This window comes from Chelonoidis abingdonii, chromosome 3 (genome assembly GCF_003597395.2).
Source record: "Chelonoidis abingdonii isolate Lonesome George chromosome 3, CheloAbing_2.0, whole genome shotgun sequence".
Classification (NCBI taxonomy): Eukaryota; Metazoa; Chordata; order Testudines; family Testudinidae; genus Chelonoidis; species Chelonoidis abingdonii.
Window position 1 is genome coordinate 85,743,026 of NC_133771.1, and position 21,079 is coordinate 85,764,104.

At 42.7% G+C, this 21,079-nt stretch overlaps 1 protein-coding gene across 1 annotated transcript in view; it reads right to left on the reverse strand.

The window, feature by feature from the left end:
• Positions 1-19,728, reverse strand: part of SEC63 (SEC63 protein translocation regulator) — a 113,821-nt gene extending 94,093 nt beyond the window's left edge. Inside the window, exons 1-2 of the mRNA XM_032781676.2 lie at positions 19,475-19,728; positions 429-528 (exon numbers count right to left, since the gene is read on the reverse strand). Coding sequence (XP_032637567.1) covers positions 429-528; positions 19,475-19,598 — 224 coding nt within the window. The 5' untranslated portion in view covers positions 19,599-19,728. The remainder of the gene's footprint in view (positions 1-428; positions 529-19,474) is intronic.
• Positions 19,729-21,079: the final 1,351 nt, after the last annotated feature.

The following is a 21,079-nucleotide window of genomic DNA, read 5'->3' on the forward strand; positions in this document are numbered from 1 at the left end:
TTACATTTAAGCGAGCAAAACATTTGAACATCTTTCTATGTATTGTATTAACTGAATGACATCAATAGCATCGCTAATTTGAGGGAAGGGACAACAGAATTCTGCTCCATTATTGATATGATCCTGGTCAAATTGTTGATTACTGTTGAGGTCTACTAGGTTAACTGAACAGGAATTTAAGAGGCTGTAACATGAGCAGCTTCTCTCTGAATTTCAAGTCCTATTAGAAATTAATCATTAACAACTTTTCATTATGCAATTGTAGCAGATTCCAATAGTCCCTTTCTTTAAAAAGTTATGAAAGCTATTACTTTATTATAGAACTAGTTCCAGTTGCTTTAAAACTTCAAATTTATGTAAAAAATAAAATAAAATACGAACTACAGTGGTAATTTAAATGAGAAGTTACCCAAACAAAATATACCTACTTTACTGAAGGAATTATGTTTTGTTGTGGTTTTAATAGCCGCAAACGATACCACAGACATCTTCCATATACTTTTCTTATATTTTTTAATCGAATTTGCTCTGCAAAAAAAAAAAAACACGCTAGTAAAAATTTAATTAGAATTTACGTCAAATGCAAAGTGACAAGCGAGCTATGTTATCTTGGAGTTTGCAGTGCAATTCCAGTTTGAGACTTGAAAGAGCTTCATAATCAAAAAAACAAATTATATATTTGTTTCCTCAGCATTTAAATGGTACCAAATTTGTAAGTAAGAGTTTAACTTGGATTGTTGCTACGCTACCTACTACAGGAACCAATTTTTTTTTTTTCTTGTGCATCTTGAAACAAGAATCACTGCTGAAACAAAGTCAGGAGATGAAGCTTGTCTATTCCATGCCCTATAAGTCTCACATTTACAGTTTTAAAGCTAGTCAACTCAGGCAAATGGTCTCCCCCTCTGATATCAGCCGCAGTATAGGGGGCAGAAAAAGAAGATTACATATGAAATGGATCTTGGATACAACTGGAGAGTGAGAGTTGCGGATGGTTTTTGAGAGAGGCACTGTAAGAACTAAAAACCTTCAAATACTGTTACTCTCTTCCTCTTTGTAACCCACTCACTTTGTGTGTCTGATTTTTAGTTAGACTGTAGCTCTTCGGGGGTGAGACCGTATCTACCTATACGTAGAACCTGCATGGATACAAAATTTGTATCCGCATCTGATCCGCAAACATGTTCTGTGATTATAAAGCAGATCTCTGCAGATTTGCAGAAATCTGCCTATATACTTGCAGAGCATCTAATATGAGGTCCCAGTTCTGACAGGATGTTTGGCAAATGTTATAATAAATAGCAAAGAACTAGGAGGCCAGCTTCCCCAAACATTTCAGAGTGGGTGGGGCAAACCAATGGTACAAATATTTCCCCAAGAGTGGGAGCAATCTGTCTACATTAAAAGAGCTTTAATTATATTTTGGTATTACCTGGGATCAAGCTAGTGGTGTGAGAGAGGTTTCAGGAAAGGCAGTACGCTGTGATGGAAAGTGAAGACAGTTTATGGAACCCCATAATGGCTTTGCTGGGGAGAGAATCCCACTCATTGTGAGAAGCTGTATATGGCTGTATAGACCTTTTATAGCATTAATTTTATATTATAAATGGGCTTCTTGATTAGTTTTAAAGTAACTTTTCTCTATCATGATGTAGATTTCACAAGAAACTAAAACTGCTTTATCTGCAAGAAGAACATCTGTCTATATTTAGATTAGCAGAGAAAAAAGTGGAGATGATAAAATTTGTCATATTTTAATTAGTTTTATTTTTGCTGATAAATTAATATAGAGTGACTGGTTTTGCTAAGCTAGCTTTTTTCCTATTAGTAATTTTTATAGGGGGTTCCTTTTGAATTTTCCCTAAACTACTGACACAGTATCATCTTAAGACCTTTCACCCAAAAAAGATCATGTCAGCCTCCTCAAAAGAGGTTTTACGTGTCTGGATTTCTCATTTTTGCAGGGTCACAGACCAAGATTGGCAAAACATGTGTTTTTAATTTCTGACTTAGAGGGACTTTTCCAACATTGATGCTTGTTAACAATGGCCTTATATCTGACTGACCCAAAGACCTTGGATGGAACAAGAAAAATTCATCAACCATATGAACTGAAGGTAACACTGAGAATCTTTGCCTTTTGATCAACAGGAAACTGAGGGAAGACTTAAGTTCCAGAATTTCCAAGAGTGATTTCCTTGGGGAGAGGAAGTCTCAACAGCCACAAGCCATTCCAGCCTCTGACCAGTCTCTCCCTACACCAGAGGCAGCCCACTGGTGGGAAACATACAGTGATGTTCTGCTGGCACAATGACTCCTTAACTACCATTCCAACTCCTACTCTACAAGTGTCCAGCAGGCTGCATGCAAACATTGAAAAGTTCACAAACCTCTTGTGAACATAAGTATCTTATTTTTCCAGTTTCCATATTTTACCCTGGGTTGTTTTATTTATTTATTAACCCGGAGATGCCCCAGCCTTTTTTTTCTTTTAGGGGTGAAAGCAAGTGTAGCTGTGTGCATGCATGTGGTATAAGCATCCATAAAACAAACCCAGGGAAGGCACCTGAAAGGAGTTCCTTGGGTTTAAAGAGCCCTAAATATTGTCTCAAAGACACTCATTACAGTGTGTTCTGTGTTTAAGAGTCCTGAAAGACTTGAGATCATCATCTCTAATTTCTGATAAATAGGAAGTTAAACTTTTGTCTATCAAGAGTTCTGCTAAAGTCTGTATTTTAATACTCCTCTGAGGGGTATGCAGGGGAGGAAAGTGTCAGACTAATTCCTATGTGGTGGCTAAGAAGGAAGCTTTATAACTGGTTTCAATATTAAGATATTTAATCAGCTTCAAATTATAGATTTGATTGACTATGGTAAAATTCTTTAGTTAGCATTTATACCCAAATGGACAGTCATGTTCTTATACTCCTTAAAATGTACAGTGGTTTGAGCATTGGCCTGCTAAACCCAGGGTTGTGAGTTCAATCCTTGAGGGGGCCGTTTAGGGATTTGGTGATTGGTCCTGCTTCATGCAGGGGGTTGGACTACATGATCTCCTGAGGTCCCTTCCAACCCTGATATTCTGTGATTCCCTCAAGTAATTATTTTTGGCATTAATTTAATGACGTAACTCCAATCCATTACTGAGACTAACTTGTGTGATATGATCTTAATTTGATTTGACAGTGTTTTATTTTTAGTCTATCATCTTAACTTAGATATGTATTCTAGATTTTGTTTTAATAAAAGTTTTGGCACCCACTGTGGAGGCAACATACTCCATCACCCACTACCTCTTATTTCAGTAGAGGTATCCTCCCCACCACAGCATAAAGAATAATCCCTGCACTGTCCCACTCATGATATACTGCAGTCGTCAGTATTTCAATAGTATATTTTTCAGCATGTAATAGCTTCAGCATTATAAATTCCGCACCATGTAAGAAAGAAGGCTGGTACACATGGGTATATAGAGCTGGACAAGTGGGAGACCTTGTTGAGGGAGAAAAGTGGTGCAGGAGATTGACAGCTGTCAGAACTATGCTTCAGATTGCTAAGCAAGGACCATGTGATGGTCTGTCCCATCATTTCATGGCTACTCAAGGCCTGTAAGGAACATTTCACAATCTCCTGTGTAGTAGGTGTAAGTTTACATGAGAATACTTCTCCTTGATGCTACACTAGTTTTGTGAGGGCAATAGAACTCAATTATCAACACAGAGTTTCATGAGTACCTGGCCTAAATAAATAAATAAAAATCACACTCTGTTAGTATGCAAAGAATGCCCTCCCTGCCCTACACACTCTGGCATTGTGAAAGCATCAGCACAAAGGTGTCAAGTGTTCACTTTTATGTGCAAAGGTTTTCTGACAGTAGTGACCTAAGCCTAATCACATGAACAGTTCCAAGGAAGGTTTTTTTGAGGGGTTCATGCCATCTGATTCAAGCATTGTACTGCCTATGAGCCTATTTCTATAAGGCAAGGCTTTTCTCCTCTCTTGGCAGTTATAAAGTCAACCAGATCCCTACAAGTCACCTTTCTCTGCAATGCTTGCACTGTAGCTTTGTTTCCTGGAGTTCTGAAGCAAACATCCTGCTGCAACAACCCCCAGATGGATCCGACAAGACAAACGAAGATAAAGTCAGCTTTCAGAGGGAGACATCTTTTTTGCCATGACCTGGGTCTAGAGAAGGCTCCCCCAACTGCCATAAAAACAGACTATGATATAGAGGACAAATTGTCTGATGTTGAAATTACAGTTATCACTGAAAGCCTCACTAACAGTTGTTGGTACTGGAGAGCAAGTAGCCTAACCTATGGCAGTAGAAGCTTGCATATGGGCAGCCCTATTCCAAGGTACATTTACAAGAAGTACTGAATAGGCCAGGAACCCAATTTCTCCCTATGGTTTTCCAGAGGCAAACAAAAAAGCTTAAGAGCCACCACATTTCTCCAGCAAGGAGCTACTTCTCAAATACTCTCCCGCTTCCGACAGACCACTTAAAGCAGGGGTTCGGGACCCCTTAGAGGGTCACAGGTTATTACATGGGGGGGGGGGGTCACAAGCTGTCAGCCTCCAGCTCAAACCCTGCTTTGCATCCAGCGTTTATAGTGGTGATCTGCCAGGAACCCAATTTCTCCCTATGGTTTTCCAGAGGCAAACAAAAAAGCTTAAGAGCCACCACATTTCTCCAGCAAGGAGCTACTTCTCAAATACTCTCCCGCTTCCGACAGACCACTTAAAGCAGGGGTTCGGGACCCCTTAGAGGGTCACAGGTTATTACATGGGGGGGGGGGGTCACAAGCTGTCAGCCTCCAGCTCAAACCCTGCTTTGCATCCAGCGTTTATAGTGGTGATCTGTGAGGAAAGGTTAAAACACTGAGCATGTTTAGTCTTGAGAAAAGGCAACGGAAGGAAGGACGTATGCTAAGGGTTGTAATAAAGCAGCTGGTGATCAACTGTTCTCCATGTCCACTGAACTAGGACAAGTAGTAATGGGGTTAATCTTTAGCAAGGGAGATTTAAGTTAGATATTTTTCCAAATATCTAACTAGAAGCATAGTTAAGCCCTGGAACATACTTCAAAGGGAGGTTTGTGTAATCCCCAGCAATGGAGGACTTAAGAACAGGTTGGACAACACTAGTTAAGGATGGTGTAGGTGTATTTGGTCCTGCCTCAGCATAGGAGGGCTAGACTATATGACCTCTTGAGGTCCCTTTCCATCCCTACATGTCCAGGATTCTATGATAAATAGGGATAGATAGCAGGGGAGGTGAAAGAGGTTGCGGACTCATAAGAAAGCCAGGGCATTCCCCAGCTCTGCAACTTCCCCCAAGTGCCCTGCAGCCCCAGGTCTGCCAGCACCCCACACAACCCCCCTGCAACCTCCAGCTCTGCCAGTGCATCACAACCTGCAAGATCTGTAAGCTTACTGCAACTACCCTAAACTACCAGCTCTGCCAACCTTCCTGCACACAGCTATTCCACTGTACCACAGTTTTCCTCTGCTCCAGCCGCTGGATGCACATCGGACTATAAAAGGGGGAAGTAACAGCAACAGAAGAAGTGTGTGCACACCAGGGAGCGAAGACTTCAGGGAGATGAATTCCCTGCTTGTGGTGGGAAGACCCACTTACAGCTTGGAGGGGGGAATGCACTGAATGGGTTGATGTGCTGGAGCAGGGCTAGTGGGGCACAGCTGATGGGGGTGGCTAGCTCAGTACACGAATTGCAAGACGTGGTATTTATAACTGCCTAAATGACTAACTCCTAACAACGTATTTTCTCCTGTTCAAAAAAACCTAGTAAATTGAATGACAAACGTTATCAGAGTTGCTGCTTGGTGGTATGTCACCACCTTGCAGAATACTGAGTTTAGCAAAACTTAAGCTTCTAAAAACTAGGACATGCATAGTTAAGGTTGTCCTTGCAACTTTAACTATTGTCTTTCAGCAATGTTTCATATGCCCTATTAACACACACACACACACACACACCTTTATTCTGCCAACTCCACAGTTGCTTAAATGTGCAAGCTCTTCACCTCGTTTTACAACCCATTCACTCACCCCTACAAGATTTTATTTAACACTACTCAATAGCAAAAACGAATAAAAATAGTTGCTCACACCATGTTCCCTCTGTTCCATGGAACGGGCAGTAGCCAGTGGCAATTATTTGGATACACTCCAGGTATAAGTCAGTGTATTGGCTGTTAAGTGTACCTACACTAATAGGTGGAGGCAGTAGTTGGGCCTGCTTGGTAAAGGTGTGTTAGTGATGTGAGGCCATGTGTGGGTTTTATTGTGATATGTGACAGAGCTGTGATTATGATTGAGGATATCTATAATTTCACACACACACACACACGATGCATGTGAACAAAGGGAGGAGCTGCATGTGTACCTTCAGGATGCAGAATGCATCACTTCAGTGAAGAATTGTATACATTATATAATTAGCAGGGAGTGACAGATATGGCACTTTCCCACAATATCCTTGCAAAACCTTAAACATAATTAATTAAAAGGTTACATATTATTGTGGGACAGGATTGCATGTAACCTCTCTAAGAGGGAGATGGGATGTGAACCCTGGAAGCATTATGAAGGTCAAAGGACTGTACTGAACAACATGCCAGGAGAGAATAGATATTTGGGACAAACAGTATCAAGTATTTACCTAGGGAATCTCTAGAGGGAGCTGAATGCCAATTCCCACCTCCAGTTATGCAAAACTCTTCCTTTTGAAGCTACACCTTGAGAAAGGGACCATTGTTTATTGATTACTTGTTCCCAGAGCCAGAAGATCAAAGGCCCAAACTGCATAGAAAAAAAACTAAACTATGCATGGGTGTGCTTGTTCTGAGCTAAAGCTGTTATGAACTTGTAGCCACAGAAAAAGACCTTTGTGGCTTTTGAAGACCTGACTCCTACCAGAGCCCTCCTGGAGCTGGGGAGAGGAAAGCTTAGCAGAAATCACCCCTTATTAGCATAAGTGTAGGTTGTTTTCACCTTATGAATAAATGTGCTTGTTTCGGCCTGATCTGCACTAAAAAATTAAATCAGCTTCACTACATTCAAGGGTGTGAAAAATTCACATGCCTGAGCGATTTAAGGTATGTCTACACTAGAAACTTCAAAGTGCTGCTGCAGGAACGCTCCGACAGCAGCGCTTTGAAGTGCAAGTGTGGTCACGTGCGAGTGCTGGAAGAGAGTTATCCCTGCGCTCCTGGTAATTCACCTCCACAAGGGGATTAGCTCTGAGCACTGGGAGCACAGCCTGTCTACATCAGCGCTTTAAAGCTCTCAGACTTGCTGCGCTCAGGGGGTGATATTTTCACACCCCTGAGCCAGCAAGTTAAAGCACTATAAAATGTAAGTGCAGACAAGCCCTTAGTTAAGTCAATCTCACCCCCCAGCATAAACAGAGCTAAGTAGATGGAACAATTACTCCATCAACCTAGCTACCGCCTCTCAAGGAGGTGGATTACCTACACCAACAGGAAAACCCCTCCCTTTGGTGTAAGTAGTGTCTACACCAACGGTTCTCAAACTTCATTGCACTGCAACCCCCTTCTGCCAACAAAAATTACTGCATGACCCCAGAAGAGGGGGCTGAAGTCAGAGACTGCCTGAGCCCCGCTTTCCCAGGCGGAAAGGCCAAATCCCAAGGGCTTCAGCCCAAGATGGGGGCCCTGTAACCTGAGCCCTGACACCCAGGGCTGAAGCTGTCAGGCTCGGGCTCAGTGTACTAAGGGCATACTTGATGGGGGGTACTGAGGCATTACTGAAATACGGCAGAGTTAAGGTTGCCTGGGCAATCTTAACCATGCATTTCCTGGTTTTCAGAAGTTTGAGTTTTGTTCATTTCAATGTTCTGCAAGGGGACAACATACCATCAAGCAACCTTAATTCTGTATTAACAGTTTTTTCCACTGAACAGAGCAGTATATATTGACAAGTCAGATCTCTCAAAATAGCAAACTGACAGATCTAAGTATATCATTTTCCTACAAAGTTAATATTAAGATTCAAACAGGATTCTCACCCTGCAAACATGGAAGATCTGTTTCATTACTCTGAAGTACCTAATTTAATCCTTTATCTCTCTTTTTTTTCAGTAATACTTAGTACTAATTCTCACAATGCACCTGTGACGTAGGTATTCTCCCCAATTTTCCTATAGGGAAACAAAGTAAGTGACTTGTGTGACAGTTTGGGGAAGATGGTTTCCAGTCACGAATTCCATTTGGTTTTATGCTATTTTTACTTAACACTGATAGTGAATTAAATCATAATCTGGTAGTAGTAAACGGACATGTAGCAAGGTACTATGATGGAAAGACATTACAAGGCCCCAAAGAACATTGAATCAACACTGAATAGTTCTACTCCACTGGTGTTCCGCGTTTGAAAAATGCCCAGCACAACAGGGTCCTAGTCCCTGTCTAGGGCCCCTAGGCACTACAGTAATTCATAAATGCAAACAAACAGCCTCAGCTTCTGATAGAACCATTAACTGTTAATAATCCTCTATGCCAAGAAACCCACAGGTTCCTTCCTTTAAAACTGTTCCTTGCTTTAAAATTGTCTCACAGTCCCCAAAGGACTGCACTATAACCTAGAATGCCTGCAGGGGTGGACTCTGGGAGAGCATGCATTAGCTGCCGGGGAGGCTTAGGAGTATCAACACTGATCTCAGGGCCCTTTGTTAATGATGGGTTCCACAGCCAAATGAGGGATGCCAGACAGAGTCTGCATTCTGATAGTGTGCCTGGGTGACCAGGACTAGAGAATGTCTGGATGCTGCTCAAACCTTGTTGGCTTGGAAGTATATGGGATTCAAAGATTGGGTCCAATACAAGTGATTGAGTCCCCCCATGTGGACTCAGTCTGAGATTGCACAAGGCCACACCAGAAGTCTGAATGTATCAGTTCCTGACTCCTAGTTTAATCCACTAGACTATCCTGCCTCTCTGGACAGCACATTTATGCCTCCTTCCAATTCTTCATTATATGTAAGAGGAGTTCTTATTGGTCATGATCATGTCAAAATGCCACATCATGTACTTAAGTTTAAATCTCTCTTCTTCCACCCTGCTAATTACTTCATCTAGTTTGGAATACTTGAACCAACCAGACTCAGTATTTTTTTTTATTTTAAGATTGAATTCTCACTCCCATCAGATATTTGTTTATTAGATTATAAACCCCTGTGATAAGAATTTTCTGTGCAAAGGAAGTTTTAAATAAAGGAGATAATTTCATTACAGCACTCTTCCTTAGCACCAATCTTCAAATGAATAAATGCTTAACTGGTGGCGCAGGCACACAAATCCTTTTATGTTTTAGCAGGAATGTAAGTATTACTCTATCTTCAAAAACTACTCCTAATATACATGTAAGAATAAAGAGAAATCCTTTTGAGCAAGCAAATTTTAAAAAGTTACGCTTTAAAGCCTCTGAAGGAAGGAAAAGTTGTAGACACTCATTCAAAGTGCTAATTTTGTGCAACTCTTAGCATGAGGAGTCAGTTTCTGGAAGAATGGTAATTTTCAGCTTGTGACACCCCCCTCACCCCCATCTGTCTAGAACTCTCCCTTTATCCCTCCAAATCATTCATTTTTAAATTCCACCATAAGCCTCAGTTTTAACTTTATTAGCACTGACCCTCACTGAATACTTATTTGTGACAGCTGCATGAGTTACTTTATCTTAAAATACCATTTTAAGTTGCTTCAATGAGATTCATGAAGCACAGATTTCTTGAAATTTACAATGGAAGTCATGCTTGCAGACCCCCTTTATGAGGATCTGATCTCTGTATTGTGCTCAGAAGTTTCCACCTTCCATCAAGAGATAGTGGAAAGTGGCTGATATTGTAACAGCTTCTAATATAGGCCAGCGGGGTGGCCATCATAATGCAACATGCCATTTTGCTCCTCTACATGCTATGCATCTCTTTCATTTGATGTTAGCCTCTGCCAACCCACACCGAGAAAAGAATTTTAACCCTACTCTTGAATGTACATTTCTTCTACAGAAACTTAAAACGTGTTCTAAAAAAAAAAAGTCATATTTTAACCTATTTTTACAAATAGCAAAAAAAATTACAACACCTGAAATAAAGCAAAAATCTCTAGTTTTTCGTTTGTTTGCTTTGTGCCTTTGATAGCATGTCACATGTAGTCCATTTTGCTGTTTGGCACACTAGAATCTTACTGCTTGTGCAATGCCCCAAGGAAGCACAGCAACATATTTTTCTCCAGGCCACAAAAAAAAAAAAAGGTGGTTAACAGGAAGAGCAGCAAAGCCAATCTGAGTTTGGGGACAGGTAAGCGTCTCTTTCCCCAGACTCTTACACAATTTGGGTAGGAGGACTGGCACAGCCCTCTTTCAACACTGCACATTTCAAGGGTGCCTGGAAGTAATCCATTAGGCAGTGAATGGGTCCCCTTCATCTTCACCATTCAGAACCTACTACGGGCTCAGATAGAACTTGGCTGCTTTAAGCTCTTTTGCAGGACATGGGAAAAGCAGAAGAGGCTATGTGCCAGGAAAGCAAAAGTAAGTGACCCCTCCACCCCACACCCCTTTGTAAGGAAATAGCAGTATGATAGGCCAACCTCCTTGAAAGGGGGTGGGATCAGAAAGATGAAGTACAGCAGTAGCAGAAAGCAGCCCTATCCTTCTCCCCGTCCTGTGCCCCAGAGCCCCTCCAAGTTATCAGGTTGCTAGGAGTGTCACTGGACTGCACCAGGGTCAGGATTTGTCTGCAGAAAGATTCTAATGCACATACACAGAAGCGGCCAGTGCTCCCATTCGTGCTCTCCTGACGCAGTGCTCATGCATGCTCCTCTTTTTGTGTAAGCGCCATGCCTGGGATTTTAAAACCAGAGGTGGTAGTGTAAACATAACCACAGAAATGTTATGTACATCAGACTGGCTCACCTGCTCAGTACTGAGCAACATAAAGCACTTCCTAAACCAGCATTCTCAAATGCAGCCACCACGGGCTTTTCTTGTGGCCACAGCCTCCTCAGTGGCGAATGAGGACAGGGAGGTGGCAGGGAGCAATGGATCCACGAACACCAGAGGAGCAGGCAGCCAATGTGAGTTCCCCCCATTCCCAGGGGCGGTGGGGTTCAGGCTTCTGGCTTCAGCTCTGTGGTGTGGGCTCTATCCTTGAGCCACACAGTAACAGTTTCCATCCTAAAGCTGTGGGGCTTTGGGCTCTGGCCCTAGGTTCACCACCACATCGCCTCTGGCCACTGCTGCCTCCCTACCCACCTCCCCATCCAGGGCTTAACCTGTCCTCTGGTTTATCAGGGTTGAGTAAGTCTGTTACAAGTATCACTTTTCACTGTCTCCTTCCTAGCAAGTCTGTTGCTGTGAAAAGTGATGTTAACAAAACACAAATATCCACTTTTCACTGAAACAGAGTTACTAGTTAGTAAGCCATTTCTAAAAAGCAACACCTCCCCCCCCCACAAAAAAAAAAACCAAAAAAAAAAAAAAAAAAAAAAAGAAGACAACATGCAAAGCACCTTGTTTCTATTCTGTTTGGGTCCAGTAAAGAATACAGACAACTGTATATTATTTTTATTATTGAGTCTGCAAAGAGCCCTACATAAATAAATTACACTGATTTGGACATGTGTATGTGCATATTTATTTGTTTTTCCTAAAGTTAATTAAGTATTTTAGGAGAAAAAAAGTGTCAGAGAAGCCACCAGCAAGAGTTGATGGTTGCACTCTGAGGCCACCAAAGTTTTTGTTGTGAGAACCCCTGGACACAGAGTATGTTTTCTCTGCAGCTCTTCTCCAATGGGAGCACAAGATCAGATCAGGGAATTTAATGCAGGTTTTCCACATGAACACAGAGCAATGTATACACCTTTTCTAATGAGAACTAACAGTTTTATTTAAAAAGAACAGGAGTACTTGCGGCACCTTAGAGACTAAAATTTATTTGAGCATAAGCTTATGTGGGTTAAAATCACTTCATCGGATGCATGCAGTGGAAAATAGAGTAAGAAGATATATATGCACAGAGAACATGAAAAAATGAGTGTTGTCATACTAACTACAATGAGAGTAATTAAGGTGGGCTTTATTAGCAGGAGGGAAAAGAAAACTTTTGTAGTGATAATCAGGATGGCCCATTTCCAATAGCTGACAAGAAGGTGTGAGTAGTAGTTGGGGGAGGGGGAATTAGCATGGGGAAATAGTTTTACTTTGTGTAATGACCCATCTACTCCCAGTCTTTATTCATGCCTAATTTAATTGTGTCCAGTGTGCAAATTAATTCCAATTCTGCATTTTCTCACTGGAGTCTGTTTACGTTTTTTTGTTGTAATATTGCGACTTTGAGGTCTGTAACTGAGTGACCAGGGAGTTAAAGTGTTCTCTGACTGGTTTTTGAATGTTATAATTCTTGACGTCTGATTTGTGTCCATTTATTCTTTTCTGTAGATTCTCCGGTTTGGCCAATGTACATGGCAGAGGGGCATTGCTGGCACACGATGGCATATATCACGTGCAGGTGAATGAGCCTCTGATAGGGTGGCTGATGTGATTAGGTCCTATGATGGTGTCCCCTGAATAAATACGTGGGCAGAATTGGCAACGGGCTTTGTTGCAAGGATAAGTTCCTGGGTTAGTGTTTTTGTTGTGTGGTGTGTAGTTGCTGGTGAGTATTTGATTCAGGTTGGGGGGTTGTCTGTAGAGAGGACTGGCCTGTCTCCCAAGATCTCTGACAGTGAGGGATCATCCTTCAGGATAGGTTGTAGATCGTTGATGATGCGCTGGAGAAGTTTTAGTTGGAGGCTGAACATGTTGGGCCTGTCCTGTAATAGGTGGCTTCTGGGTACTCTTCTGGCTCTGTCAATCTGTTTCTTCACTTCAGCAGGTGGGTACTGAAGTTGTAAAGGTGCCACAAGCACAACTCTTTTTGCTAATACAGACTAACATGGCTACCACTCTGAAACCTGTCCATTTTATTTAAATTTTTTGATATTGGTAGCCCCTGAACTAATCAGTGCTATGAGCCATTTTTCACCAGTGGATTAAGAACAAATATGTAAAACTTGTAAAATCTACGTTTCCTGAATTCCTGATATCAGGCGTCCCCATTTTCTGCTTCTGTTTGCCCCCATCAAACACTTATGCACAGAGACACATAAATGAGGGTGGTAAAATAAGGATGGAATTCATCTGTTTATTTGGAAGCAATATGGTCCAGTGGATAAGGCACAGACCAAGGAATTAGATCCAAGTTTTATTCACCGCTGATTTACAGTATGGCACTGAACAAGGTTTTAACCTTTGTGCCTCAGTTCCACATCATTAAGGAGGAGATAATACTCATTTACTTCACTAGTGCTTTGAGACCTACAGAAGAAAGTGCTATATAAAGAAAGTTACTGGTAAGTAACCTAACAACACTCAAAGAACTTCTACATTTTTCAGTCTTTGGGCTGGGACCAATGGAAGAAGCCGAAGGAGTGGTGCTTTTGTGCACTTTTATAACCTCAACTCCCAATGTCTGGTGTCAAGAGACGGCACTTATGGAGACATTGTCAAAGGAAGGTGCTGCTTTCCACTAGGTTGGGAACCTCAGCAACACAAGGTAGTGCAACAAACAACTAGGAATATTTAGAGGCCACCCTGTGAAGAATCTATTGTCTTTTTATGCTCCCCTAGCTACACAGCACTGAAATGCCCTAAAATCCACCATTCTGCAATATCACAACCACAAGAAATGGACGATTATGTCCCAGTTCAAACGCAGAGTTGGATCACAAAAGAGGTGGTTGGGTTTATTTTTTTTTTTATGCATGTAACAGCATTATGAAAGGTTTAATAAATATTTCATACCCTAAAAATATCTATAAATGTTGGTTTCACTAGTGATTCAATTCACAGTAAAAAGAACAGGAGTACTTGTGGCACCTTAGAGTTTTTGTGAACTTATGCTGAAATAAATTTGTTAGTCTCTAAGGTGCCACAAGTACTCCTGTTCTTTTTGCAGATACAGACTAACACGGTTGCTACTCTGAAACCTGTCAATTCACAGTGGCGCTTGAGGAAAACTTTGTAACTGCATTTGACTGAGAAACAAATTTATAAAAAAATAAGTGAGTGCACATACATCTATAAACTGTTCACATGTGGATGCATCTAAAATACATTGCAAAGGAATTCTATGACAAAGTTGTCCAGCTGTACATTCATTATCCATTTTATGTAAGTACATTTATATTGATTTTTAACTGGAAAAGAAATAAGCAATTATCCCTCTTCAGGATAATTGGAGGTCTGTGGCACGGTGGTCCTGGGGGGCCTTGGAGCAGCAGGTGGGACAACAGGGGTCCTGCTGCTCAACTTCAGTTCTTCCACTGTGATCAGCAACAGTCTATGATTAATAGACTCCCTTCTCTCGTGTACTATGTTTCTCCTCCTTCAGATCTCTCTTCTGCTTACATTCACCTCCCCACTGGAGAGAGTATAATGTTTCCAGGCACTTGAACTGTTGTCCCATGTATTGTTTTGTCCAAGTTAGCCTATATTCTTCAGAACAAAGACCTTATTCTTTCCACATAGCACATCACAAAAATGTATAAGGCTAAGATTTAGTAATGGGTATTTTTAGTATGTCACGGACAGGTCACAGGCAATAAACAAAATTCACGGCCCATGACCTGTCCATGACTTTTACTATACCCCTGACTAAATCTTAGCTGTTCCTGGGGCCCCACTGTTGGGGGAGAGGGGGCAGGGGCTGATGGCTGGCCCCTGCTCCAATAGCAGGAGCTGACTGCCCCCCAGCCACCTGCTGCTCCAAGACCCCCCAGGACCACTGCGCCAAAGACCTCCAAGGCGGTCCCCAGGACCAATGCTCGGGGACTGCCCACGGCACCCCTGCTGCTCTGGAAGCCCCTGGGGCCAACTGATCAGGTAGTCTTGGGATCAGCCCCACCAGCCACTGCAAAGTCGCAGAGGTCTCAGAAAAATCACAGAATCTTGACTTTTGTGACCTCCATAACAGACTTGCAACCTTAGGTATGTGTGCTTACAGCACTCTAACCAAGTTTAAAATTGCATTGATAGCAGGCTGCAATATCACAAACAAGAGCATATAAACATCTGTTAGAGAACAGGTAGGCAGTCTATATAATCATGTTGTGTTTCACTTTGATAACTAGGTGAGCACTGTCAATCTTACATCACTTCAGTAAGAAACACGTCAGCATTGTGGGCCAGCCAGTATACTAGCCAACAACTAGGCTTATTCACCTCTTGCTTTTCGTCTCCTTCCTGGATTTTGAGACTTAACTCCTATCTAACCCTGCAACAAAACTGTTTGAGAACAAATCCAATATCAACGGACTCTGAGGGATATTTATCTATCCCTTCAAGCTCTTTGGTTCTATCTTTATTCCTGCCTTTAAAAAGATAGATGGAAAAGTAGATGAAAATTGGCTTTCAAAGTCTTCTGGAGTTGCACCACACTCAAATTGTAATTACCTCCTTATTTTACAGATAATTTTTTAAACCATTAACACTACTTGGAGTAATTTATTTTCTTGTTGACCTTTGTTCACAACAATCTTAAAAGTAATTTCTGCCACAGTATTCTTGCTGGATGCCCAAGAATAGAGAACCCAGTATGTTAGGCAAATGCATCTTTTTTGTTGGTTTTATATTGTAATTCGATGCCTTCAACTTGCATTTTATAACTAAGTAGTTTACTCTTTAAAACAGCATTGGAAACATCACAATAAGCATTGAGAGAGATGTGGGGAAGCAAGAAGAGTTCCTCTTTTATAGTATCATTCCTTCAAACCAGTTACCTGCATGTTTAGTTATGTTTTCTGATACACTGTCCTATCATTTTAGCAGAGACTACCAGAGCAATGAAACAGAAATAACTGCCTTCCCCGGTGTTGGTTATAATTGTACTTCCTAAGACTTTTTCCAAAATGTCTTAGAAACCCACTCTTGCTCTTTGTAAGGTCAGAGACTAGAATAGTCTAACCATCACAGGTAATCTATAAAGTCATAAGCACTAAAATCTTAAATTAAAGCAAGATTTAACATAAACAGGAAGCTGATGAGATACTGTATTAATTCTATTCTTGTATATCTACTGGTTCCTGTGTACACCTCAAGGCGTACAGGTAGTAAACATTTGATGCTGTGGTCAGGATGCATCCTCCTCATAAAAGCATCTCAAAATTATCACTTATCCTGTGTTTAAGAGAGAGACAAGCCACTTTCATGCCAATAATACTCTGAGTGGCCTTTCAAATATTTTTACACTGTTCTCATTAGAAACTGCAGAAACACTATTTCATAGCAATTTTAACCACTTGCACTCTATTCACACTGTTTTAAATGTTTTTCTAAATAGTTAGGAAGAACAACAATGGTTTGGGTCCAATGTCATTCTACTCTCGTATTCACATTGTAACAAAAAGGAATATGTATTTTCATCTCATTCTACAAACATTTATTAAAAGACCCTAGGTTTATGGAAAATATTCCTCTATAGAGAGGACATAGATGTTAATACAGACGTTAAAGTCTAGGCACTCATAAGAGACTCTGTGATAGCCTGCAGTGAAAATCAGTTTTTACTTTATCTTAAAGCATACTCCTTAGCTCAGACTTCTGCATATTTTACTGAAAACTAAAATGATTGTCACTCTGGTTTTAAGAGTGAAAAGCCAAGATTAAGCAATCAGCACTTACTTTTCACCATCCTGTGGTTTTAAAATGAAGTCTACATGATAATTCATTCTTAAAGTCTACAGATTACATGTAGCGGACACCAAATTCAAATTGTCACATGCAAAACATTCAGACACACAAAGCTATCTGAGGAACACTAGTCTTCTTGACGTTCGGATGAGTGCGCTAGAAACAGTGCAGAATTAGTGCACTCCACGCACTAAGTTTAAACAAGCACAATACTCTTAACAACTGAAAGTATACAACGAAGCAAAAAAAATGCATTGAAAAGTTGGTGGACTGCTATTTGTACAGTATCCAATTGGCTTTTTCCATAGCCACAACAACTTTTTGGTTAAGTAGAACACAAACTATGATGTGATCTGGAGTCCATTACTTAATCACTACCAAGTCACTTACATAGACTGGGAGCATATCCTCACACAGGAATTTTTAACTGCACTTGGACAATACCAAACACCACTCCTCCATTCCCTTCCCCTCCAAATAACCAGTATGGAGTGCTGTTGCCCTGTTAGTGTGGAGAACAGTCAACTGAGTTTACCACCTGTCTTAACAACATGCAATCAATTACTCCCAATATAGTTTTGTCAAAATAATAAATGTTGAAAGCAGCAGGCTCTCCCCACGATGCCAGATCAGGGGAAATCAGTGAGAAGCAGTGCTTGACACTCAACCATGTCTGCCAATTCTTGTGTAGACCCAGCCTACAGTCCAACTGACCAGGGCCTGAGAAATTCACTCACCAGTGAGAAACTTAAGGCATTGATTTCTGAAGAACTGAAGCTCTCATTTTGAGAAAGAGTCAGTTCCTAGCCATGATGGTTGTGCAATGTTGTCTTTCTGAGTCAGCGGACATTTCCAGTGCTTCTGCTGATGCTTATATAGCTTTGCCAAGCTACAGCTGAGTAACATTAATAATAGTGACAATATGGCAGCTGCTCACAATGTTCTGAAGAGTAACTGTGAAACCCACGAACAACCATGTCAGTTTCGTTTGGAAAAAAAAGTAAGAGACTCAGGTACTGGATCTAAGCAAACTTGAGAAGGACTCAAAATAAACCCCACAGATGAGGCTTGGGGATGAATAGAAGATAGAGATAAACAGAATATCTAAACTGTACCACACTTACTAGCCAAAGACAAGAGATGAATCCTTTAAACAGGTTCTACAGACAGCATCCTCCTTAACAACTGAGGCTGCTAAAGGCCTAGGCTTGTCACCAAGACAGATATAACTTAGATAATTTTTTCACATCTTAGCTCATAAAGCCAAGCTTGCAAATCCTTCCACCTTTATCTTTGTTGTTTACCTCTGGCTAGCAGAGTTAGGGTTTATCTACAATGCAAATGAAGGTGTGACTATAGTACAGGTAGCATACGCGTATTAACTTTCATCTAGCTAGCATGGGTAACAATGGCAATGTAGACATGATGGGCTTCAGCACAGGCTAGCAACCAGAGTATGTACCCAGGCTCCCTAGGTAACTTGCACTCTGGTTGCTACTCCATGCTGAAGCCTGTGCCACCTCAACTACACTGCTATTGTTACCAGTGCTACAATCGTGCCTTTACTTTGCAGTATAGATATACTCTTAGGAGCAGAGGCTTATTTGTTCAGCATTCCTTTCATCAGGGAGGCTTCCCTTTAATTGGAAACAAAGAACAAAAGAAATAATTTAATATATACTGTTAAAAAAATATGGCTTTAATTTATTTCAAACACTAAACAGATACAGTAACTCCCCAATTTTCCTGCTACAAGACAAATACTCATCATAAAAAAGACTAGTAATGTCACCTATTTGTATTATGTGACTATTATCCATTACATCTCATCTTATAAACAATAACTGTACAAAGGACTAGAAAAATTCAATACTGTCTCTCTCATTCTAATGTCCTTATCTCACAGTCAAAACCACCCTATTTTTGTGCAGCTCATACTGTCAGAACGCAAAATCCTGAACAGCTCTCTCCTGCTAAGGATGGAGAACAATACCAGGGGAATAGATGTATAAAAACAAAACGAAACCAAGGGACCCAAGAAAAACACACAGAGCAAACTCTCACAGGATGCAGAGAAACCATATCCACCTGGGACATTTAAAGGTCACCTGCAAAGAGGGGAAACAACACAACCTGTGCGTGTGCCCTTTTTGCTCCATGCGATGTAAGAGCAGCAGGAGAGGGATGTCTCCTTGCTGCACCTCACCCCCCATCCCCCACGAGTATTTTGCGTTACGAAGTCAGGACAGCAGCCCGGAAAGGCTCCGGGAAAGCCGCGAAAGAAGGATTCCGCAACCGCGCGCGGTAGCTGAGCAGCGCAGAGCCGGAGTTCTCGGGCAGACGGTTTGAAGCGCTGGAGTTTGTTTCTTTATATGACACCCAACCGACTCCGGCCACTAACGGTTTTCAGGGAAAGTTCAGCAGCCCCCGGGGCACGAGGCCGCCCCGAGCCTCCCTCCAGCACGGCAAGGCAGAGACGGGGCCACGGGCAGGGGTCTGCCCAGCTGCAGAGCACCCAGTGGGGAAGGGGTTTCACGGCCGCCCAGACGCGCTCACCACCACCGCGCGCCGGGAAGGGTCCGCTCAAGCCCCCCCACGATTCCTCCCCAGGCAGCGGGGGCCGAAGGCGCGTAGGATCCTCCCCGGAGCCCCGGCAGGGCGGCGGGCAGAGGCCCACGGCCAGGCCCGGCGGCGGGCGGCTCACCAGCGTGCTGGTCCCGGGGCCACAGGTAGTAGGTGGCGGGGATGACGATGAGCCCCACGAAGCTGGTGAGGAAGTAGAAGAAGGTGTTGCCGCTGTCATCGTACTGGAACTGCTGCCCCGCCATGGCCGCTCATCCACGCCGCCGGGGCTCACGCGGGCCGAGCCGGGATCTGGCGAGAACGAAGGCCGCCCCGCGAGCCACACACAGCAAGACGTGTCACTATGCAGCCACCATAGCCGTTGTGACGTCACACGCTGCGCCTGGATTGGCTCATCCATTTCCGCTGACAGAGGGCGGGTTGGGGGAGGGGATGTGTCTGGGACTGGAACCCTGAGCCCGCAGGGAGGGAGGGAAGGGTGCGCGTGCGGCGTGTGTCTGTAGCTAGGACTGGAAGGGCACGTTGTTGTTTGGCTGAGGCCAGGTGTGGGGGAGGGGGAGGTGCTCTGGCTCGGCCCAGGCCCAGAGTGGGGTCTCTGTTGGGGCCTGCAGGCGCTGGTGTCCTGTGTTGGGCTGAGCCCCAGTGCCCGCGGCTGTGTCTGGCTAGGCCCGCTATGGGCCCAGGCCAAGCCACTATGACTTACCAGCAAGGTGCTCTGCAGCCGCAGGTAGTGAGGCCAGCTAGTGAGTCAGGAGAAGATCTTGCCCTGCCCTGGCTGCTCTTCTGCCCCCCACCAGCTGCCTTCCGTCCCTGGGATGGATCGCAGTGTTTTGTTTAGGGGGTATTTCTCATGATTTCTAGAATCAAACTCACTAACTTTGCCCTTTGTTAAAAATGTGTCTCCTCTCCAGTGAGAATGGAGCCATAAGGTGCCCTCTGTCAAAGCCCTTTGTTTCCCTATGCCCAGGGCCCTACCAAATTTCATGGCCATGAAAAACACATCATGGACTGTGAAATCTGGTTCCCCCGCCCCCACCCCGTGAAATGTGGTCTTTTGTGTGCTTTTACCCTACACTATACAGGTTTCACTACAATTGGGGGACCTGACCCAAAAGGGATGTTGAGGTATTGCCGCCCTCATGTCTGTGCTGCCTTCAGAGCTGGGTGGCCAGAAAGCAGCTGCTGTTGGCCAGGCGCTCAGTGCTGAAGGCAAGCAGCAGCACAGAAGTAAGAGTGGTACTACCATATCATGCCATCCTTACTTCTGCACTGCTGCTGCTGCTGCTGGTGGCTCTGCCTTCAGAGCTAGGCTCCCAGTAAGCAGCCGCTGCTTTCCAGCTGCCCAGAAGTAACGGTAGCACCTCAACCCCTGCTACAATAACCTTGTGACACCCCCAACAATACCTTTTTGGGTCATGACCCTTATAATTACAACATCATGAAATTTCAGTTTTAAATAGTTGAAAATATGATTTTTAAAATCCTATGACTGTGAAATTAACCAAAATGGACCTCAATTTGGTAGGGCCCTACCTATGCCCTTTGCAGAAAGTAGTGAGATTTTTTTCCATAAATAATAATAATTATATCTTTAAATCATATTTTCATTCAGAATTTTATAATAGGCCTGAGGTTTAACTCTGGAGAATGCCTTTCCAAACTGCAAAAATACCTCTCTTTATTTGTGTCTAAATTTAAAATAGAGATTACACAATGGTAGCAATTT